The following is a 24,557-nucleotide window of genomic DNA, read 5'->3' on the forward strand; positions in this document are numbered from 1 at the left end:
GATAAATGGGTGTGGGAAAAATAAGGCCCTCCATCTTGACTCCTCCTTTTCAACTCCTTGGTGTAAGACCCTGTGGTCCCGCTCAAGTGGCACATGCACGCATATTTACGCGACAACATCCCAACAAATGATGACCACGTCACCTCTTATCGATGTTGGTCTTGCACGCCCTCTTGATTTGCAACCCTAGCTCTCTCTCCCCCAATTTCGACAGCACTTCCGCGTCTTCATTTTTTCTCCCCCCATTTTTATTATAGCCCGCACCATGCTATTTTCCCCACTTGCAATCTCTACTTTTCTTTTGGCGCCTGATGCTAAAAAGCTTTGACTTCCCACTCATATCACAAGCTTTTCGCAATTGAACTAAGACTTATTATTGTCCTTCATACCACACCCTCGGTTTATCATTCAATCTTTTTGATATTCCTAGTTTAACTTATTTCCCCATATACATTGCCGACATCACGACACCATTTTGAAATGTTCAAGTTGGGGTGGTTTGTAATCAATAAAATGTGTTACATGCACTAGGTCATAAGGATCACCAACATATTTTATCCATGTCTTGTATGACGGGATGTCAACTCTACTATGTAGAGATGAATCACAATGACTATTTAGACGTAATGATGTTTATTTAGGATCGTTATCAATGAAGGGTTGCAAGGAATTACGCGCACGAACAATATATTGTCATAGAGATATTGTATGAAGGGCAATTGATATAAGTGGTTGGTGTACATATATGAATCAAATTCATCATATGTGTACAAACTATTATGGAAATCATTATCTAATGTTATCAAATAGGGACATGCTCGCTTACTGATGAGGGACTTTAATGCTTGTTGTGAAGCACGTCAATCAACTTCCATTTATTTCTTGATGCATGCCCCAGAGTTGTGAATTTGAAAAGGATTAGAAGGATGGGTGTTGCAATGGGATATATGGAAGTTGATTACAAGAATGATCTTGATTCTATGCTTTACAATCAACGCAATATAAGTTAATGTCAACTCGCCTTAACCAAATATACATAATTAATCATGCGGGTTTTTCCACCTGAGATACTACATATCATGGTTTCTCATGGTCGAGTTACTTCAAACCATTTTCCGTTAGTGTCTGAGGTTACTCGACAATCGAATGAACAAAGTTTGCGCGGATATTATGCAAGCCCCCCCACTAAGATCGTGTGTGAGAGAGGGGGTATATTTGTAATTTCAAAAAAATCAGAATTTTCTCTGTTTTAAAACAGAGCAATATATATATATATATATATACATATATGAAAACAAATGAGAGAGACAGAGAGAATGAGTGTATCTATGCTATTTTGCTCTGTTTGAAAACAGAGCTATATATATATATATATACATAATTGTATTATGTATATATATATGTACACATTTGTGTATATGTGTGTGAGAGAGAATGGGTGTATCCATGCCAGTATCTCTCTCCCTCCTTCATCCTGTTAAGAAAGCATGAGTTTAAATCAGAGGATTAAAGCCCTTACAGTTGGAGAAGCATTCCACCTCATACAGGATTGCATCAGAGAAGGAAATATTGTTGTATGGGGTAGAGCTCTGTATGCCCTCATCAAGAAGAATGAGCTACATTACAATGCATTCTTAGGTACTCATCTCATCAGAATGTTTGCTTCTTTCCCAAGCTTAGTAGATGCAAACCAAGTGTTTGAAATCCTACCTGAACCATCAGTGTTCTCATGGAGTGCCATCATTGTGGCTTATGCCAATCTCGAAGAAGGTAGTGTAACTCCTAGAAGAAATAATGGCAAGACTACTTGTAGCACCAGTGGCAGTGGAAGTGGTAGTAGTCAAGGTAATTTTAGTGGTAGTAATAGTTGTGATTATATTACTAGATGTAACAGTGGTGGTACCGATAATTGTTGTAGTGGTGATATGAGTGGTAGTAGTAGTTTTGGTGATGGTATTGGTAGTAGAGGTGATAGTAGTGGTGAGAGTGCTTGTGTTAGTAGTAATGCAATTCGGCTTTATCGGAAGCTCCGCGTTTCATCCACCATCGAACCTGATGGGCATGTTCACATTGCAGTCTTGAAAGCATGTGCCCAATTCAGAGGACCTTTTCCATGGAGAGCTTCTTCACCACACCCTCGTCGAGACTGTGGCTGAATTGGAGAGTTATGTTGTAAATACTCTTATTGATATGTATGGTAAATGTGGTCAGTTGAACGATGCCCGATCAGTTTTCGATAGATTTCAACATCGGGATGTAGTAACATGGACATGTATGATTGCTTGCTATGCTCGGCATCAAAAAGGTCCTGAAGCAATTGAGCTGTTTCAAAAAATGCACGAGGCCCGAGTAGAGTCGAATAAGGTCACTTTCGTAAATATACTTAAAGCTTGTTCCACCTTAACAGCATGGAATCAAGGAAGAAAAGTGCATATAGCAATAGTTGAGGGTGGTTTCCACCTCGATTTGTTTGTTGGAAGTGTTCTTATTGACATGTACGGGAAATGTGGGGCTATTCATGATGCATACCGAGTGTTTTCTATCATGTCCAAACGAGATGTTGCTATGTGGAATGCCATGATATCGACATGTTCATACTACGGCTCACCCGATGATGTGTTCTCCATGTATCAGAGTATGCTAGAGGAGGGTATATTGCCAGATGCTATCACATTTACTAGCATTATTAAAGCCTGTACTCGCTTATTATCTCCTCATCATGGCAGATCAATCCACTTATGTATCTGTCGATATGGTTTGGATAGAGAAATATTGGTTGGAAATTCACTCATTGACATGTACATGAGTTGCAAATGCATTGTTGATGCATTTCAGGTCTTTGAACTAATGCTTTTGCGGGATGTCGTGACATGGAGTTCTCTCATTGCTGGTTGTGCTGAACAAGGACGGATAGAAGATACACTTCAATTATTCGTCTGTATGCAAAAGGATGGAGTTGAACCTAACGAAGTCACTTACTTGAGTATCGTAAAGGCATGCTCCAATCCAGCATCTTTCGATCTAGGAAAGCTCATACATGGATGTATAATTGAGAGTGGTCATGATGTAGATCCATGTATGAAGAGTAGCCTGATTGAAATGCATTCTAAATGTGGTAGATTTGAGGATGCAAGTAATATTTTTGATAGAGGAGAGACAAAGGATGTGGTGGCATATGGTACAATGCTTGCAGTTTGTGCTTAAAATAGAGACTTTCAATCTGCAATTCATTATTTTGAAGCAATGAAACATAATAGCTTGAGTCCGGATGCCGAGGTCTTTGTTTGTCTTCTCTCTCCTTGTAGTCGAGAAGGGTTAATGGAATATGGATTTGATCATTTTGGTTCTATTAAGTGGGGTTGTGATCTCATGCAAAGTGTATATGTCTATAATTGCATGATTGATCTCCTTGCTCGAGCTGGATGCCTTGTCGAAGCCATGGACTTGACTCTAAGTTTGCCTTTTGATTCCAATGTCTTTGGATGGACATCATTACTAGAGCATTGTAAAACACATGGTCATGCAAGATTAGGGAAAGATTGCTTTAAATCCTTACTTGGAATGGAAGGGGATGAAGCTGGCCCTTTTGTGGCTATGGCTAGAATCCTCACAAGTGCAGAAAACATGGAAGGATTTCAAAGATATACAAGATGAATCTATTGACCTAGGGAAGAAAGTGCTTAACTCTTCTTGCATTGATGAAATCCATGCAAGAATATGATGTCACCTATTTATACAAAGATTTACAGCAAATGCCTTGAATGTGTATAATTTGGCCTAGGTAGGTATCCTGTTTGTATATGTTCAAAAATATTATAATTACCTCATATACAGAAATGAAGCCCACAGTGCAGAGTTTTTTCCATTCCTATGCTATTCTATACATTAATATTGAAAGCCGCAGTCTAATCTATTAGAGGATGTATGGGTAAACGTCTCCGGTTCGATCGTTGATTTCTGCCTAGGAAATGGCATTGGATGAAGAGTTCAATCCGGCTTCACTCTGCTGCAGTTCTTTACTTTAACGCCGCTTCCGTTCCGTCCCATTCCGTTCACACTATGTGAAAGCGCAAGATCGAGAGGCGAATAGCAAAAAGTGCTTCCATTTCTACCTTAGTTTCTGCACGAAAAGACACACAGCTGGTGTGGGTTCTCTACAACCTGTTGTTTTTGTTGCTTCCTGGCAGTCCGTTCCTCCTGTTGGTCCAATGGCTGCTTTAGTCTTGTTGTTCTAGCACGGCGGCTCTGCTGAGGAAATCAACGATCGGACCATTATTCCTCAGAAGACCTCTCGCCAATTGATCCAGCAGAATCGATTTGACAAACAAAGTAATCGACTTGACAAACAAAATAATCGATTTGACAAACAAAATAGGCCAATCCTCAGATTTGAGTATGTCTTACATTGATTTGATTGAACTTTTTGTTGCAGGTTCGATAAGGGTAAAGTGGATTCCCGGCCGGAAGAAAAATTCGTGGCTCTGTCATTCTGATTGGACTGTACATGATTAAAAAGTTTAAACCATATATTTGAATGATGAATCTACCAAATTTCTTCTAGATCGTTCGTTTTAGATGCTATGATTGGCTACCGGGTTCCCTGCCAATGATTGTTAATAGATACGGAAATTGCCCTCTTAATGAGAGCATAAAAATCATTTTTTCAGTGCGAAAATAGCGCTAACGTAACATTATATTCGGGTCGTACTGCGCTCGTTCCCTGTACCGACAATGAATAGAGAAAAATATACAAGTGTCGATTACACACCAAATAGCTTAAAAGCACTAAAAGTAAAGTCGAGTGTAAATTTGCAATGTGATGTCTCTAAGTTGTAGACAATCAAATATAGATAACCTGAGGGATTGCTTAAAGAAGCTGGCTTCATGCAGTTGGTTTTGATCAAAGACCTTAGTATTGTAGGCCATCCAAATGGTCCAGAGTGCCCAAAATCTTGTCCATTGAAAAAAATAGGCATTGAAAGATAGGGCGCATAGACTATGTACCTTCTAATGGTATTACAATGATAGAGTGTTATTATGAAACGTATAATTTCAATAATATATTTCATATACACAACCATAAATAAAGTTGGCCTTATCAACACTACAACCACCACGCCCTTTGCAATTCTCGAAATTCGTAAGCAAGCCACATTTTGACAACCGAACTCAAAGACCTCTCGTCGATGTTAGTAAAGTGGGGCACTCTGAGAATTGAACTCGGGAACTCTTACACCCAAAGCGAGAATCATGTCACTAAGCCAAATGCCTTTGCGCCCATATCTTTGTCGAAATTCGTAACCTAGCCACATTTTGACAACCGAACTCAAAGTCCTCTCGTAGAAATTAGTAAACTGTGGCATTCCAAGAATTGAACTCGGGACCGCTCGCACCCAAAGCGAGACTCATGCAACTACACCAAATGCCCTTGTCCTTGTCGAAACTTTGTAAGCTAGCCACATTTTGACAACAGAACTCAAAAACATCTCATCAAAGTCAGTAAAGTGGGGCATTTCGAGAATTCAACTCAGGACCACTCGCACCCAAAGCAAGAATCATGCCACTAGACCAAATGCTCTTGTGAACACTATAACCATGATATTCTTATCATTGTCGAAATTCATCACCTAGCCACATATTGACAACCAGAGTCAAAGACCTCTCGTAAAGGTTAGTGAAGTGGGTCATTCCGATAATTGAACTTGAGACCTCTTGCAACCAAAGCGAGAATCATGCCACTATACCAAATGCCCTTGTGAACACTATAACCATGATATTCTTATCATTGTCGAAATTCGTCACCTAGCCACATATTGACAACCGAAGTCAAAGACCTCTCGTAAAGGTTAGTAAAGTGGGTCATTCCGATAATTGAACTCGAGACCCCTTGCAACCAAAGCGAGAATCATGCCACTAGACCAAATGCCCTTTGTGCCCTTGTCGAAATTCTTCAGCTAGCCACATTTTGACAACCAAACTCAAATACCTCTCAGCGATCTTAGTAAGGTCGGGCATTTCGAAAATTGAACTCGGGACCTTAGTAAGCGAGAATCATGCCACTAGAGCAAATGCCCTTTGCGAAATTCGTCAAGTAGCCAAATTTCTACCACCGAACTCAAATAACTCTCGTCATTCTTAGAGAAGTGGGGCATTCTGAGAATCGAAGTCGGGACCTCTTGCACCCAAAGCAAGAATCATGCCACTAGACCAAATGCCCTTTGCGCAATTGTCCTTATCGAAATTAGTCAGGTAGCACTCTTGTCCTTGTCGAAATTCGTCAAGTAGGCACATTTCGACCACCGAACTCAAATACCTCTCGTTGATCTTAGAGAAGTGGGGCATTCCGAGAATCAAACTCAGGACCTCTTGCACCGAAAGCAAGAACCATGCCACTAGACAAGACAAAATGCCCTTTGTGCCCTTGTCCTCGTCGAAATTTGTGAACTCGGGACCTCTCGCACCCAAAGCGAGAACCATGCCACTAGACCAAATGCCCTTTGTGCCCTTGTCCTTGTCGAAATTTGTCAGCCACATTTTGACAACCGAACTAAAATACCTCTTGTCGATCTTAGAGAAGTGGGGCATTCCGAGAATCGAACTCAGGAGCTCTCGCACCCAAAGCGAGAACCATAACACTAGAACAAATGCCCTTTGTACCCTTGTCCCTATCGCAATTCATTAGCTAGCCACATTTTGACAACCGAACTCAAAGACTACTCATGAAAGTTAGTAAAGTGGGGCATTCCGAGAATCGAACTCGGGACCTCTTGCACCCAAAGCAAGAATCATGCCACTAGACCAAATGCCCTTTGTGCCCTTACTGTTGTCGAAATTCATCAACTAGCCACATTTTCACATCCGAACACAATTACCTCTCGCCGATCTTCGTAATGTCGGGCATTCCGAGAACCGAACTCGGGACCGCTCGCACCCAAAGCGAGAGTCATGCAATTACACCAAATCCCCTTTGCGCCCTTGTCGAAATTCGTCAGCTAGCCACATTTTGACAACCGAACTAAAATACCTCTCATCTATCTTACTAAAGTGGGGCATTCCGAGAATCGAACTCGGGACCTCTCGCACCCAAAGCGAGAATCATGCCACTAGACCAAATGCCCTTTGCGCCCTTGTCATTGTCGAAATTCATCAGCTAGCCATATTTTGACAACCGAACTCAAATAACTCTCGTCGATCTTCCTTAGTGAAGTGGGGCATTCCGAGAATCGAACTCGATACTGCTCGCATCCAAAGCAAGAATCATGCAATTACACCAAATGCCCTTTGTGCCCTTCTACTCGTCGAAATTCGTCAGTTAGCCACATTTTGACAACCGAAATAAAATACCTCTCGTCGATCTTACTAAAGTGGGGCATTTCGAGAATCGAACTCAGGACCTCTCGCACCCAAAGCGAGAACCATGCCACTAGACCAAATGCCCTTTGCGCCCTTGTCCTCGTCGAAATTCATTAGCAAGCCATATTTTGACAACCAAACTCAAATACGTCTGGTCGATCAATCTTAGTAAAGTGGGCCATTCCGAGAATCGAACTCGCAACCACCCAAAGTGAGAATCATGTCATTAGGCCAAATGCCCTTTGCGCCTTGGTCCTTGTCGAAATTCGTTAGCTAGCAACATTTCGACAACCGAACTCAAATAGCTCTCGTCGATCTTAGTAAAGTAGGGCATATTGCAAATCGAGCTCGGGACCTTTCGCACCCAAAGCGAGAATCATGCCACTAGACCAATTGCCCTCAGCTAGCAACATTTCGACAACAGAAATGAAATACCTCTCGTCGATCTTAGTAAAGTAGGGCATACCGCAAATCGAGCTCGGGACGTCTCGCACCCAAAGTGAGAATCATGCCACTAGACCAACTGCCCTCAACTAGCCACATTTCAAAAACTGAACTCAAATACGTCTCGTCGATCTTAGTAAAGTAGGGCATACCGCAAATCGAGCTCGGGACCTCTCGCACCCAAAGCGAGAATCATGGCACTAGACCAACTGGCCTTTGCGCCCTTTTGCTTGTCGAAATTCATTAGCTAGCCACATTTTGACCATCAAACTCAATCAATTACTTCTCGTCGATCTTTGTAAAGTGTGGTATTCCGAGAATTGAAGTAGGGACCTCTCGCACCCAAAGGGAGAATCATGCTACTAGACTAAATGCCCTTTGCGCCCTTGTCGAAATTAGTCAACTATCTACATTCTAACAACCAAACTCAAATACCTCTCGTCGATCTTAGTAAAGTGGGGCATTCCGAGAATCGAACTCGGGACCTCTCGCACCCAAAGTGAGAATCATGCCACTAGACCAAATGCCCTTTGCGCCCTCGTCCTTGTCAAAAGTCGTCAACTAGCCACATTTTGAAAACCGAACTCAAATACCTCTCGTCGATCTTAGTAAAGTGGGGCATTCCGAGAATCGAGCTCGGAACTTCTCACACCCAAAGCGAGAATCATGCCACTAGACCAAATGCCCTTTGCACTCCTGTGTGTGTCCTTGTTAAAAGTCATTAGGTAGCCACATTTCGAAAACCGAACTCAAATACCTCTCGTTGATCTTAGTAAAGTGGGGTATTTCGAGAATCGAACTCGGGATCTCTCACACCCAAAGCAAGAATAATGCCAATAGACCAAATGTCCTCCGCGGCTTTGTCCTTGTTGAAATTCGTTAGCTAGCCACATTTCGACAACCGAAGTCAAATACTATTAGAAATCAACCGTGTAGAAGCAGTTTCACGTTCGTATTTGTGTGCAGAGAACAAGAAGTAATATAGAGATAGAAAAATGTGCATATACAGAGACACCGATATTTTACGTGGAAAACCAGAAATGGGAAAAACCACATGGGTTCACAAACCCTAAAAAAACAAATCACTATATAGTAGAAAGGAAGTACAAATACGGAACTCGTAGGCAACGACCTTGAGTTCTCTTTCGTCTGACAGACGGTTACAGAGTTACACTCTCACTCTCTCACTCACGGTTACAGAGGAACTACCTCGTTCTAACTTTTTCAATAATAATCAACTACATCCTTACTAAAGTTTTCCCTAGTTGCTTATAAACAAAAGCAACTTTATGGGTATTTACAAGTATAACTGACAAGGGCATTTTACACTATTTACAATTGTAATGAATCGATGGTGATTCTTGTGCAGCAGAATAGATGTGCGTTATGTGCGTTATGTGTGAGAGGAAAAGAGAAGAGAGAAAAGAGAACTCACGATAGATAAAATGAGAGGAAAAAGAATACTCAAGAAGAAGGTGTATATTACACAAGTAGAATAAGAATTACAAAATGTAGCATAACAAGTAGTATGAAGTGTGAGGAGGGTGCTTTATATATAGTCACCCTCTCTCTTCATTAACTAACTACAAAAACCACTCTCTCTCTTGGGGAATGTGAAGACTCATAGTCATGGGGAATATGTAACTTATTAGTTATGTGTCATAGAATATGATTCTATGACAGATAGAATGTGTAGAGATTAGTGGTGTGACTCTTGACCTTTGAGTAATCATAGATTCTCAAAAGGTGTGTTTACACGTTGCACTATGTTGAGCTTGATTCTCAACAACAATTATAGTCCTCCGAAACGATTACGGTTTTCGATTACGATTTTGATTTCGGTTTCGGTTTCGGTTTCGGCCCAGGCCAAGATACTCACCAACACAGTCCTTCTCTTCCCATCCGGAGGGTCATGTTTCCCAACAAACTCCCCCTTCACTCCAGCATGGGGTACTTCATCAACCCGACTATCTATCGGCACATATTTAGCTTTTCGGCTGACAACACCTTCGTCAACATATCCGATCCATTTTTCGGCCGTGTGGATCTTCACTAGTGCAAACTCCTTTTCTTCTACTCGCTCTCGGAGCTAATGATATCTTCTCTGGATGTGTTTGGTCCTCGAGTGGTAGGCGGCATTTTCCGCAAGGTGGATGACACTCTGGTTATCGCAATGGAGTTCGAATTCCTCCTGCCGAATTCCTAGCTCATCGATAAACTCCTTCATCCATATAAATTTCCTTGCCGGCTTCCGCTGCGGCCATATATTCGGTTTCCGTGGTTGACAGTGCCATGACCTTCTGCAGTCTCGACTGCCATGAAAGGGCTCCCCCTGCATAAGTCGTTACGTACTCGGATGTGGATCGATTGGTATCCACATCAGCCAACATGTCAAAGTCAGTATAACCTTGCAATGTGGGGTTACCTGAACCGAAACGAAGACACATGTTTGAGGTGCCTTTGAGGTACCGAAGTATCAACTTCACGGTAGCCCAATGCTCTTTTTCAGGGTTGCTCATGTATCAGCTAACCACACTGATTGTGTATCCTATGTCCGGCCTGGTACATACCATCGCGTACATCAGGCTTCCGATTGCCAAGGCATAAGGAACCTTTGACATCTCGGCCTTCTCGGCTTTTGATTTCGGACATTGTTCTTTGCTTAGCTTGCAATTCGTCGGCAGTGTCGATCCAACCGGTTTCGCGCTTTCCATGCTGAACTTTTGGAGCACCTTTGTCACGTATTTTTCTTGTGACATCCACAACAATTTCTTTGTTCGATCCCGAATAATGTGCATCCCCAGGATTTGCTTTGCCGGAGCCATATCCTTCATAGAACGATTTGCTCAAAGCCTTTTTCAACACTTGGATCTTCGTATGGTCTTGTCCGACAATCAACATGTCGTCCACGTACAAAAGAAGGATGAAGAAATCTCCTCCGTCGAATTTCTTCACAAATACGTAATGATCTACCTACATTTTGTGGTACCCGTTGTCGGTCATGAAGGATTTGAATTTTCAGTATCATTGCCAAGGAGCTTGCTTCAACCCGCACAAGCTCTTCCTCAATCGGCATACTAGGTTCTCTTTACCTTTCTCCACAAATCCTTCCAGCTGGAGCATATCGATCTCCTCTTCAAGATCACCATGCAAAAACTTCGTCTCGACTTCGAGATCCATGTTGGCCGCGATGCTCAGCACGGTTTGGATTGACGTCATCTTTACGACCGGGGCAAATATTTTGTTGAAATTGACACCCTTCTTCTGCTGAAAGCCTTTCACGACGATTCGTGCTTTGTACCTGGGTGGATTCACGCCATCTCCCAGTTTCAACTTGTATACCCATTTATTCCGAAGTGCCTTCTTCCCTCTCGGCAGTTTAGTCAGTTCATATGTGTGGTACTCATGCAAGGAATCCATCTCCTCTTGCATGGCACTCAACCACTTTCGGCTGTGGGTATCTTCTTTAGCTTCTTCAAAGCTTTCTGGCTCCCCCTCATCGGTTAGCAATACATGCTCTTCATCCATAAATCTTCAGGGGGGCCTCCTTTCTCTTAGGGGATATCTTCGGCCTCTGTTCGACACAGTGGATTCTTCTTTGACTTCTTCGCCCGAGTCGAATTCGGTTCCTTGTTCGACCAAATTCCTTGGTTCTTCGGTCGGTTCTCGATTTTGCCGAGTATTAACTTGGCTGACTGGCTCGAATTCGATTTTGATCGAATCGGCTTTTACTCGATTCGGGCGAGTGTCGACTCAGTTGGATTCGGTAGTTGGAGACTTATTCTCAATCTCCCAGTCAACTATTGTCTTTTCCTCCATGAAGACAATGTCGCAGCTCCTAATCACGTTCTTCTTGGCTAAGTCCCATAGCCGATAGCCAAATTCATCGTTGCCGTAGCCGAGAAATATGCATGGCCAAGATTTCGGATCCAACTTCCCCCTCTAGTCCTTTGCCACATGCACATAAACAAGAAAACCGAACACCCTCAAATGTCGGTACGATACATCTTTGCCACTCCACACCCTTTGTGGAATATCACCGTCCAAGGGTACTGAGGGTGATCGGTTTATGACGTACGCTGCCCTCATCAGCGCCTCAGCCCAAAACGTCTTCAATAACTGAGCATGTGCAAGCATACTTCGGATCCTTTCCATTACGGTCTGGTTCATTCTCATGGCCAACCCATTAAGCTCTGGAGTCTTTAGCATGGTATACTCGAGCCGGATTCCTTGATTTCGGCAGTATTCCTCGAACGGTCCACGATACTCTTCACCATTATCCGCTCAGACTGCCTTCAGTTTTCAGCCGGTTTCCATATAACACTTGATCCTTCGTCTTTAACACGTAAGCACATAACGTCCGACTACACTCATCAAGGAAGGTCACGAAATACTGTGAACCACCATGTGTCTTCGTGTCCATGTAGCATACGTCCGTATACACGAGTTCCAAGGACATTTTCTTCCTCATCGGGGGCCTCGTTCGGAAGGATGTTCGGTTCTGCTTACCGGCCAAGCAATCCGTGCACTTCTCAAGTTACACGTTCTTCACCTCAGGAACTAAAATACCTCTCATCTATCTTACTAAAGTGAGGCATTCCGAGAATTGAACTTGGGACCTCTTGCACCCAAAGCGAGAATCATGCCACTAGACCAAATGCCCTTTGTGCCCTTGTCCTTGTCGAAATTCTTCAACTAGCCACATTTTGACAACCGAACTCAAATACGTCCGGTTGATCGATCTTAGTAAAGTGGGCCATTCCGAGAATCGAACTCACAACCACCGAAAGTGAGAATCATGCCACTAGGCCAAATGCCCTTTGCGCCTTGGTCCTTGTCGAAATTCGTTAGCTAGCCACATTTCGACAACCGAACCCAAATACCTCTCATAGATCTTAGTAAAGTAGGGCATACTGCAAATCGAGCTCGGGACCTCTTGCACCCAAATCGAGAATCATGCCACTAGACCAAATGCCCTCAGCTAGCCACATTTCGACAACCGAACCCAAATACGTCTCGTCGATCTTAGTAAAGTAGAGCATACTACCGCAAATCGAGCTCGGGACCTCTCGCACCCAAAGTGAGAATCTTGCCACTAGACCAACTACCCCCAACTAGGCACATTTCGACAACCGAACTCGAATACGTCTCGTCGATCTCAGTAAAGTGGGGCATACCGCGAATCGAACTCGGGACCTCTCGCACCCAAAGCGAGAATCATGCCCCCAACTAGCCACATTTCGACAACCGAACTCGAATACGTCTCGTCGATCTCAGTAAAGTGGGGCATACCGCGAATCGAACTCGGGACCTCTCGCACCCAAAGCGAGAATCATGCCCCCAACTAGCCACATTTCGACAACCGAACTCGAATACGTCTCGTCGATCTCAGTAAAGTGGGGCATACCGCGAATCGAACTCGGAACCTCTCGCACCCAAAGCGAGAATCATGCGACTAGACCAAATGCCCCCAACTAGCCACATTTCGACAACCGAACTCGAATACGTCTCATCGATCTCAGTAAAGTGGGGCATTCCGCGAATCGAACTCGGAACCTCTCGCACCCAAAGCGAGAATCATGCGACTAGACCAAATGCCCCCAACTAGCCACATTTCGACAACCGAACTCGAATACGTCTCGTCGATCTCAGTAAAGTGGGGCATTCCGCGAATCGAACTCGGAACCTCTCGCACCCAAAGAGAGAATCATGCGACTAGACCAAATGCCCCCAACTAGCCACATTTCGACAACCGAACTCGAATACGTCTCGTCGATCTCAGTAAAGTGGGGCATACCGCGAATCGAACTCGGAACCTCTCGCACCCAAAGAGAGAATCATGCGACTAGACCAAATGCCCCCACTAGCCACATTTCGACAACCGAACTCGAATACGTCTCGTCGATCTCAGTAAAGTAGGGCATACCGCGAATCGAACTCGGAACCTCTCGCACCCAAAGAGAGAATCATGCGACTAGACCAAATGCCCCCAACTAGCCACATTTCGACAACCGAACTCAAATACGTCTCGTCGATCTTAGTATCCGGACCTCTCGCACCCAAAGCGAGAATCATGCCACTAGACCAACTGCCCCCAACTAACCACATTTCGACAACCGAACTCAAATACATCTCGTCCATCTTAGTAAAGTGGGGCATTGCGCGAATCAAACTCGGAACCTCTCGCACCCAAAGAGAGAATCATGCCACTAGACCAAGTGCCCTTTGCCTTGTCAAAAGCCACAATTAATTTCAACAACCGAACTCAAATACCTCTCGTCGATCTTAGTAAAGTGGGGCATTCCGTGAATCGAACTCAGGACCTCTCGCACCCAAAGCGAGAATCAATCCACTACACCAAATGCCCTTTGCACCTTTTTCCTTGTCGAAAGTCGTCAGCTAGCCACATTTCATTTCGACAACCGAACTCAAATACCTCTAGTCGATCTTAGTAAAGTGGGGCATTCCAAGATACCAACTCGGAACCTCTCGCACCCAAAGCGAGAATCATGCCACTAGAACAAATGCCCTTTGCACCTTTGTCCTTGTCAAAATTCAACAACTAGCCACATTTTGACAACCAAACTAAAATACCTCTCGCTGATCTTAGTAAAGTTGGGCATTCCGAGAATCGAACTCAGGACCTCTCATACCCAAAACGACAATCATGCCACTAGCAACCAAATGTGCCCTTTGTGCCCTTGTCCTTGTCGAAATTCGTCAGCTAGCCATATTTTGACAATCAATGTTAGTAAAGTCGGGCATTCGGAGAATCGAACTCGGAACCTCTCGCACCCAAAGCGAGAATCATGCCACTAGACCAAATGTCCTTTGTGCTTTTTCCTTGGAATCGAAATTCGTCTGGTAGCTACATATTGACAACCGAACTCAAATACCTTTCATCGAGGTTAGTAAAATGGGGCATTCTGAGAATCGTACTTAGGACATGTCGCACCCAAAGTGAGAATGATGCCACTAGACCAAATGCACTTTGAGCCTTTGTTCTTATCAAAATTCGTTAGCTAGCCACATTTTGACAACCGAAGTCAAAGACCTCTCGTTGAGGTTTGTAATGTGCGGCATTCCAAGATTCAAATTCCGTACCTCTCACACCCAAAGCGAGAATCATGCCCTTTGCACCTTTGCCCTTGTCGAAATTCGTAAGCTAGCCACATTTTGATAACCGAACTCAAAGACCTCTCGTCGAGGTTAGTAAAGTGGGGCATTCCGAGAATAGAACTGGGAACCTCTTGCACCCAAAGCAAGAATCATGCCACTAGACCAAATGTCCTTGTCAATGCCTTTGACGCCCTTTCCTTGTTGAAATTCGTCACCACACTTGGACAACCGAAGTCAAAGACTCCAACGATGTTAGTAAAATGGGGCATTCCGAGAATCGAACTCGGGACCTCTCGCACCCAAATCGAGAATCATGCCACTAGACTCAAAGACCCCATCGATGTTAGTAAAATGGGGCATTCCGAGAATCGAACTCGGGACCTCTCGCACCCAAAGCGAGAATCATGCCACTAGACCAAATGCCCTTGTCAACACTATAACCAAACCCAAGTACGTCTCATCAAGAAAGGTTTTGTAAAATGGGCATTCCGAGAATTGAACCTAGAGCTCTCACCCCCAAAGCGAGAATCATGCCACTAACCAAATGCCCTTGTCAAGGCTATAACTATGACACCGTTATCATTGTTGAAATTCATAAGCTAGCCATATTTTTACAACTGAACTCAAAGGTCTCTCATTGTAGTCTTATTTGAGATATGTAAAAAAATAAAACACCAAATTAAGTCATTGGCATTAAAAGATTGATGAAATTTTGATATATTGTAATGGTACACTTTATTAGCAATTGATGCATTAGATCTAACTAGCATGTCTACATAATGCTTACATCTTGCCCATATGATGGTATAAACTCAAACAAAGTTACATTTCATAATGTTGTCACAGTGCTTTGGCTGAGTTGGTTTCCCTTTTATCATTGTACTTTATGCAGAGTTTGTTACTTGAGCACCATTACAAATATGAAAAGATGATCGGAACTTTGACAAATTTGTACAACATAATATACAACTAGGCCAAAACAAATTTTGGTCTAGTGGGCTCCGGAGGGTCATCTAAAAGCTCACTACTCTTCTCTTCCACTCTCATACATCACCAAGTTGATTGGGATTGCTATCAAATCAAAATGTTTGCAAAACAAGGAGATTCTTGGGATGTTTATCTTCTTCATAGCTTGAAATGCTCAAATTTCTCAGCAGTTAAGATGAGAAAAAACAAACAAACACAAGAAGATTCGTTTGGTTGAAGGATAAAATAGCAGTTATTATTAGCTGAAATTTCCCAACAACCATCCAGATCATTTTTTTGGCACGAGACAAACATCACATTAATATTATGTGTCTTTCCAAACATGGCAATCTTCTGAGCTGCTACTCGTTTGTTGTTGGATAGGAAGACCTTGGTTCATCTGAAGAACTTGGGCTGTTGAAAGAATCTTGATAGCCCGTACGCAACTAATAAATTCACTGTTTCATGGAAAGGTGGAACAAAAGACAAAGAAAATTTAGTTTAATGTTTTCTCTTGCATCACAACATGATACTCTTTGCAGTAGTATTGAACAAACTCAAAAGCATTGGACTCAATTTATAGCACTCTATATAGTATATATGTACAGTTCTGTTTACATATCCTCAAGTAAAAGCAGACATTATATTTTATTAGGGACGTAATTCTCGGAGTATGCTCAAATATTCACATTTCAGAAGAATAGCCTTGTCTTAACCAATCTAATCCTCAACTAAAAAAGATCCTATCAACTGCAATGTCTACACATTAAATATCGTGACGTTAACTCTTTCTATCAATGATTCTTGCAACAAAATGTGCATTATATTGTCATGCATTCCATACTAAACATGTATGAATTTGTATATTCGTATATTTCATGAGATGTGTAAGCATGGGATAACTGTATGGATAGCTGACCATGTACATCCATTAACAACATACTAAAGGATCATGCATTCTCGAGACTGATACTTACTCCCAAGGATCATCCCCAACAAGTAGAATATCTCCAACATTGTCCACAAACACCAATTTCCAGTATGATCTTTGAGGATCCTCTAGTTGCCCTTCTATATTAAACATTCGCGCAAGTTCTTGCCGCAGCATATCATAGCTTTTCAATCTAGAAAGATCAACCGACCTTCCAACAGAACCTGATTTATGAACCTACAAATACCATGCATAAACTTTACATTAGACGTGGATACTGGGTATTTGCCAGAATGCCCAGCCGTAATACAAAAATTTACCACGACATAAGTGTATTCCGGTAGTTTTTAAAAACTTAGGGGTATTCTGATAGATCCACAAGAAGTTAGGTTGGGGGTCCTTTTTGGTGTATTTTTCCTAACAAATACCTTTGTGAAAGTTCGGGCAGCTGGACATGGTACTTGTGACCAATTATTACTGGAGGTTCTTTGCAAAACTACCTCGTCAAACGCTCCACTTGACATGATCTCAGGATTACCACACACCTCATCCGGCGTTGTGGCTGTAATCAATCCATTCGGTGATGAAAATGGCCCCATGATTGCTTCATTTAGTCCCTGGGGCTGCAGCTCTTTATTTGTGGTGTCAAACCTTGTCTGAAGAGATGAACTTATAGGAGGTAGAACCGAAGGATTATCTGTTATCCCAAAAACCCAACAAACACTGTTAGTACTCAGTCAAAGTCTACTTAAATTCCCCTAAATTTTCACATAAACATATGCTTTATTCTATTGCACATATAAATACCCCTTTTATACGGTTCCTTTTTATACAGTTTTCTACTGAAAAGATGCCTTCTATTGAAGTCGTGTGAAAGAGTTTCATATTTCATAGTAAACCCCTCGTGTTGGCAAAAGGAAATTGGAAACTGATGGCCATAATTCAATTGCAAAGGGAAGTTGTGTTCGTCCTATGAAAGGAGGCACGCCCATCTCATTTGTATTCCATATATCAAATATCTTATCTGGAGGGTTTTGCTCTTCTCATTTGTCTCATATTCATTTCTCTTCCTCATCCCCCATTATTCAAGTCCCCCTTAAAACCCCCTAATTCTAAGGCTATGATGGTCCATATTGCCAACAAAACATAAACTGGTGTCAAATTAAGTCAACTGACCTAAAGTCTCGACTGGAAGCGAATATGACCGTGACACGGGGGCAGAAGGCAGCATATCAGAATGTGATATTTGAATATTTGATCCTATTGGTGATTCACATTGAGTCATCTCTCTGGGAAGAGAGAACCAATTTGCCGATAGCGATGTCTCGATTTGGAGTTCTTGTGACGTATGATGCAGCTGTGATAATTGTTGTGGCTGTGGCTGTGGCTGTAGCTGTTTCTGTTTATGTGCTGTAGCATGGTGGTGTTGGATAACATTCTGATGTTGCTGCTGATGTGGCAGTTGAACCATGCTTTGATTTGTTCGTAGAATATTCGACAATTGTCCATTATCATTTGAACCAAAGCTCCCACCAGGCGTTTGTCCATGGGATCCCTGAACTGAAAAGCTCACATCTGCCTCTGAAACTCCAGTTGTAAATTGCTTAACAGCACCCACATGGATAGATGGTTGAGCACGACTAGACAACATCTGTGACACACTTAAAGGTATCTCGTTCATGTGTGTGGTTGGTTGTTGTATAAGGGGAAAAGATTGATTTGTGTGTGGTACAGATTGGTTTGTATGTGGTGTGGATTGATTTATATGTGATACTGACTGATTTGTATGTGGCGCAGACTGATTCATATGTGGCACAGGTTGATTTGGATGTGATACATGCTGATTTGAATGTGATACAGACTGATTTGAAAGTGATGCAGGCTGATTTGAATGTGATACAGGCTGATTTGAATGGGATACAGGCTGATTTGGATGTGACATTACGGATCTTTGTAAGATCTGTGGTAAAATCTGCTGTGTATATGAGGCTGCTTGTGCTTGCCCTGAATGATGCAGTTGCTTTTGTAACACAGTTTGTACCTGCTGTTGCTGCTGGAGTTCTGGAGTGTACAGGTGTTGAGTTGACGGTAGATGTAAAGACATTCGGGATTGTGCCAAGGAAGTTGGTTGTGTATGTGGTAATTGTGACTCAACTCGACTTGTCGGTAAAGATGGTTGTGAAACCAGTGATGGTAACTGTGGTTGGTTATGGATTTGATGATTTTGAAAAACCTGATGACCATTATTAGTATGTGACCATATAACCTGGGATTGTTGGTTCACTTCTTGCTGGTTAAGTGATTGTTGTCTCTGTTGTAGAGACCTCAATTGCCCTGGTAAATTTAATGCCTTTGGAACATCTGTCGTTCTGAAATCCTGAAGAGCAGCTGTTGCAAATGTATCATACATGTCTGATCTGTCTGGATCTGGCCTTTGTTGAAATTGAATCCATGAGGATCCACCTGCAGTCAGACCTTGGACTATTGATCCATTCTCCCCTCTAAGCCATGTCTGCATCCCTTTCATGCTTCCATCGATGTCACTCTCATCTCCTGAGAATCAAATGGAATTACATAATTATCTTGTAATTCTTATTAAATCTAGCTTGTCAGACCTTATTTTTAAGTTTTTTCAGCTGAAAATACTGTGAGAAGCTTAACTACCAGACCATTATGCAGTGGGCGTTTTGGTCTCAATGCAAAATGAGGAGGGCAAATGAGAATTGGTGTAGATACAGGCTCAATTTCCCAAAGAGATACTCGACGAGGCCTTTCACTGGCACTTGATTCATCCCATCCAACCTGACAGCCAGCCATATAAACCATTTCAGCCTTTGAAAACCAGTTAAAACCAAGGATTTCCTTTATACACATATTTGAGACTTTCAATGTGCCACTTCTTCTAGATTCGTGAGATCACCTTGTTGAAATTCTAAAATTCAAATACTCAAAAACATGACAATGTTGTGATAAAGCTTCTGCTTCACAACATTAAAGTTGTGAGTTCAAGTCTTGAGAGATGGGTTTGAAAAAACTTTGATGTTCCATTCATTATAACAATTATTCATAACTTTATTTTGACATCAAGAACACTAATGGGTAGCCCCTAAAAAATGACTATACATCGTTGGCATTAACATTTTCCCACAATGTGGAAGGAAATCATAGCATTGCCCTTTAAAACACAAAGCTTCATAAAACACGTTTACAAAAATTGTCACACATGTAGTCATCAAACATGTTTCCAGACAGGCTAAATAACTACCCTTGCCTTAGAGCAATACAACATACCTCAACACTGCGCCATTTTGATCCTGGCCAGCGGTTTGGATTTAAATCCCCAATTCCCGTTACAGTTCCCATATACCTAAGTTGGTCAAATATATGAATAAAAAAGGGCTAAGCCAAAAATCTGAATGGAGTAGCAAAGTGGGAAGAGAAACATGGTCATAGGTAGTAGGACACCTCCTTAATGTGGATTCCTCTGTTTCAAACACCATTCGGAATCGCATGCCCACAGACACTTGGGTAAAATGCACTGATTTCCTATATTTTGATAGTGGGATAACAAACTCCGATGGGCTTGTCCTGAACAACAACAGAATTATGTAAGTTTTGGTTCACTTGCATTTAGCAGAGAAAGATCGCAGTAAGTATACTAGGAATTGGAAAAAAGTAAAACAAGATTTTGGTTCACGTCAATTAAGTTTAGTAACCCCACATTAAAACCACCATTAACTATTCAACCATAGAATGGACAAACCTTGGATTGTAGAAAACTTGGAATCTGCTGCTTGTGGCTGCAGCATGAGCTGCAGCTGCAAGGACTCCTATATGCATGCTGTCACTGGAAAGCACTGAAGAAGGCATCACAGATTGTTGCCGGCTTGTAGCTCGTCTAATTCCGAGGAGGAGTTGCCCTTTATCGTCTCTATATACACAAAACTTCTGAGATGTGAATAAGACAGATCAACCACCAAAAGTACATTCATATTTAATGACATCTTTAAGCACACAATAAGTTGGTTACCCTAAACCCTAAAACCTCCCTAATGCACAGTTTTTAGTCACAAAAAGCATATTCAACAAAGGACCTCTCTAATACACACAATATTTTAAGAGATGAATAAGCCAGATCAAATCACCAAAAACATGTTTATATCTAAGGCCATTTCTTATGCACACAATGTTTGTATCCAAGGCCATCTCCAAATCCCACAATGTGTTAAGAGATAAATAAGTCACTTCAAACCACCAAAAGCATATTCATATCTTAGGTCATTTCTAATGCACACAACATTTTTAAGAGATGCATAAGGGGCTCCAAATCATCAAAAGAAATATTCATCAGTCAAAGAAACCACCCCTTCCCCCCCAAAAAAAAAACGTATTCATGAATCATAGAACCCAGTTCGCATTAAAGAAAGAAAAAAGAAAAAATGTATTTTCTACATCATAGAATGTGGCATATTACCTGATAAACATGACAGAATCACGCGCTATCAGACGTTTTGCGCTAACAAAGACACTCCATCCTGTAGTAAGGAGGTGCCTTTTTGGTTGACCTGCCTAATTCAGTTTGGTTAACACTCATGACATAGGGCAGAGATTTCCTTAAAAAAGGGAAAATACACACCTCTATAAATATGTCGAAAAGTCCACACATTATCATGTAAGTCCCTGGCCCGAAGCTCTTGAGCTGGAGGTTGTTTGTTAAAATCCTGTAAGGCACAAACAAAAGGCATCTTATATATATATATATATGATGATTATAGAATAACAAGATTGCAAGTGCAAGGAACTAATATTTACCAGAATATGGTTACTAAACTAAGTAGTATTTTGATCATTTCTACAAAAAGGGGTATATATTCTCGTAATTTTTCAAAGCGAGGATTATCCTAACCAACATGCAACGGGTATGTTGCATGTTTTTTTCCTTCTTGATTTTAAGGTACGTACGAGAGTAGGAAAGATTTTCTCAGCAGCTCGCCTTGGGACCGAGAAACCTCCATGTGTGCTTGTGTCACTTGCAGTTAAGGTTTTACAGAAGAAATCGGTTGGTTGTCGGTTTGGAGTGCCAATATCTGGGGCCATTAATAGATCTTTCTCTTGCTACAAAGTACCAAAGGAGAAGTGGTAAAATCAATGTGATTTAGTTAAAAACTTGAAAAAATATAAGCTATAAGATGAAATTAGTTTAGAAACTTGGAAGAAATTTTGAAATAAGACATAAAAATCCCACCTCAGTCACTGGCTGCAATGTCATTTGTGCAAATACCTCATCAGTCTCGAGATCAGCCTGAAGCAAATAAATCATTCCAAAACCTAGTAAGGTTGTGTTATCATGGACGATGAAACAAAAATGCAGCGTGGTCATGGCATACATGTGTGTTATGCACTATTTTGTTACAAAACCAAGTGAATTTATGTTATCGTGAAGGAATTAGAAAATATGGCAGGCATGTGTTATGGGATTTCATTATAACACCCCATTTCATTCAGAAACCTAGTAAGGCTATATTATCATTAACCATGTTCATGCAATACATACATATTGTACAAACTAATAATACACCATTTCCTGTACTACTGTTCTTACTGAATCTCTCTGGTATGTTCTTATTCGAGAAATTCAATGACTGAAGGAAGTAATCCAGACAAGAAAGTAGTCAGAGTGGCAAGGCAATAAAAAATAAGTCTTGTCATGAGCAATGACCCTAGATTAGAGTCATCCAAATCAACATTATAAGACAATAAGGAAATTAATATTTGTCCCGTAAGGCCATTCTTATCACATATTATACGGGAATATGGAATTAAGATTTGCCGAGAAAGAACACTCTTTTCAAAAGAAACAACAATGTAGAGAGAGTATACATGTAGTGCAATGTTATGGAGCTGACAAACAAGTTGTGATTGAACATTCGGATAGTTTGGGATGTGACTGTCGACTTCTTTTAATGTTGATGCAGCCACCTGAGATGGAAAGCATGATATAAACGCAATTTTTAACTCCAAGGTGTGAAATAAAAATCCAATTCCCTAATAACAACTAACAACCTCTTGTAAAAACAATGCATAAACGCCAAAATAATAACAAAACATAAGAAAAAGGAAAAAATCACTAACTTGTTCACTGTGACCCTGAGGAAAGTAAACTACGAGGCTTCCGACAGAAGGCAAATTAACACATGGTCCAGCACATGCGTGCCACAGCTCTGAATTTACACTTGTCCTCTCACCTAACAAAATAAAAACAGTTCATATTAGGAGATTCAGCTCCAATCACAAGAAAACCACAATATGAACGACTTAAAATACTTAACTACAAGATAGTATGTGGAGATTTACACGCAGATGAGCTTATTAAATGCTTCTAACAAGTAGAAATGCACTGAAAATAGTGCATTTCAGTTCATGGGCATGTATGCATATACATCCACATAATACATCATACATACATGCATATGCCTATATATATATATATAGAGAGAGAGAGAGAGAGAGAGATATGATGTATTTTGTGTATGTGTATGTATGTAGGATCTATTATGCATATGCATATGTGTATTTGTATTTGTATTTGTATTTGTATGTGTATGTGTATGATCAATTATGTGCATGTGTATGTATAACTATTAAAGATTCCGGCCTTGATGATAGATGGAGATCTTTGAGCTCCTCGATCAGATATGATTAGTTGCTAACTCTAGGTAAACAAGGGTAACATCGATTGATGTTTCCTCCTTATAGACTCGATCACAAGGCTCTTTTAAGAGCTTACTTCATTCAATTGTGGAACTGATTTGGGCAAATACACGTGTTTGTTACTTAATCATCCAGTTGATAATGAGGCCCTTCGAAGGCCTATGGCCTTGAATTACATGTATAGAAGTGATTAGGTCAAATTCGGCAGTTCATTAACAATCTTTATGATATATGTATGTACCACAGATGTTATCACAATAAGTATCTTTCCGTGAACAATTCACATGAAGTTTTAAACGTTATTGTTCACATTTTATTGTTAGTTTGTCCATATAGTCATTTTGAGAGAGAGTTGAGGCTGTGATATTAGGGTTTCATTTGAGTTAAAGCATTCTCATCCAATAAAAGATCGAGAAAGAGGGTATAGCTCAAGAAAATAAAAATGAAGAGATAAAATACCTTCCATGGTGACTTTGCAAGTGGAGAAACAGAAGAAGAGCTTATGATCATGGGCATTTCAGATATCTATAGAAAAGAGAGAGATTGATCGAGGTTTGTTTCTTCATATTTTTCTCTTCACCTTCATCTCCACAACTAATACATTTGATAATATTTCTGGGCTGGGATAATTGGTACTATTCTTGAAAATGCTTGAAATCTTTCTAATTATTCCTGATTTTCTTTGTTTTTCTTTGTTTATTTCTGGAACTAGAAAATTCTCAGAGAGTATATTAACCTTCTTAATGCAAAGCAAAACCATGTAAGCTCTGCAAAAAATTAGGCAAAGGGAACAAGCCCAAACAAGAGAAATGATTGGGTTAGAGAAGCTCTGAATGCCAGAGATAATGGACTAAATCTAAAGATTTCAAGCTCAAGAAAAAAGAAGAAGGAAGGAGGTTTGAATGACTATGGCTATGGAGAAAAGCTTCCTTGCAGAATCTAGCAGCATGAAAAGAAGGGGAAGGGGTGGAGAGAAAAAGCATATCATATCAGTTTTGTCTTAAATTTGTTCCTTTTTCTCTTTTTTATCTCT

The 24,557-nt window shown here is 41.2% G+C and overlaps 1 protein-coding gene, 4 non-coding genes and 1 pseudogene across 6 annotated transcripts; 1 reads left to right on the forward strand and 5 right to left on the reverse strand.

Moving 5' to 3' along the window:
- Positions 1-1,425: 1,425 nt before the first annotated feature.
- Positions 1,426-3,738, forward strand: LOC147861771 (pentatricopeptide repeat-containing protein At3g20730-like; annotated as a pseudogene).
- Positions 3,739-6,736: 2,998 nt separating this feature from the next.
- TRNAP-UGG (transfer RNA proline (anticodon UGG)) lies at positions 6,737-6,808 on the reverse strand. The gene has a single exon. It is a non-coding gene; the product is annotated as a tRNA-Pro (tRNA).
- A 238-nt stretch (positions 6,809-7,046) lies between these two features.
- TRNAP-UGG (transfer RNA proline (anticodon UGG)) lies at positions 7,047-7,118 on the reverse strand. The gene has a single exon. It is a non-coding gene; the product is annotated as a tRNA-Pro (tRNA).
- Positions 7,119-8,254: 1,136 nt separating this feature from the next.
- TRNAP-UGG (transfer RNA proline (anticodon UGG)) lies at positions 8,255-8,326 on the reverse strand. The gene has a single exon. It is a non-coding gene; the product is annotated as a tRNA-Pro (tRNA).
- A 6,943-nt stretch (positions 8,327-15,269) lies between these two features.
- Positions 15,270-15,341, reverse strand: TRNAP-UGG (transfer RNA proline (anticodon UGG)). Its single transcript has one exon. It is a non-coding gene; the product is annotated as a tRNA-Pro (tRNA).
- Positions 15,342-15,725: 384 nt separating this feature from the next.
- Positions 15,726-24,278, reverse strand: LOC147861776 (auxin response factor 12-like). 2 transcript variants are annotated; one of them, XM_087321973.1, is made up of 15 exons: positions 23,984-24,278; positions 22,946-23,058; positions 22,694-22,792; positions 22,059-22,115; positions 21,776-21,928; positions 21,450-21,534; positions 21,288-21,378; positions 20,577-20,744; positions 20,279-20,401; positions 20,105-20,180; positions 19,483-19,615; positions 17,990-19,366; positions 17,242-17,510; positions 16,860-17,050; positions 15,726-16,340 (listed from the first exon to the last, which is right to left on the reverse strand). In XM_087321973.1, exons 1-15 carry the CDS (start codon positions 23,988-23,990, stop codon positions 16,208-16,210), a joined length of 3,075 nt encoding a protein of 1,024 aa, XP_087178099.1. In that variant the 5' UTR covers positions 23,991-24,278; the 3' UTR covers positions 15,726-16,207. The 2 variants fall into 2 exon arrangements, with proteins under 2 accessions (XP_087178099.1, XP_087178101.1); XM_087321975.1 differs by lacking the exons at positions 22,694-22,792; positions 22,946-23,058; positions 23,984-24,278 and having other exon boundaries at positions 21,288-21,382.
- Positions 24,279-24,557: the final 279 nt, after the last annotated feature.

The sequence above is a fragment of the Azolla caroliniana genome, unplaced genomic scaffold (assembly GCF_043228905.1).
Source record: "Azolla caroliniana isolate FFs.n. ecotype wild unplaced genomic scaffold, voAzoCaro1.0.p SCAF_7, whole genome shotgun sequence".
NCBI lineage: Eukaryota > Viridiplantae > Streptophyta > Polypodiopsida > Salviniales > Salviniaceae > Azolla > Azolla caroliniana.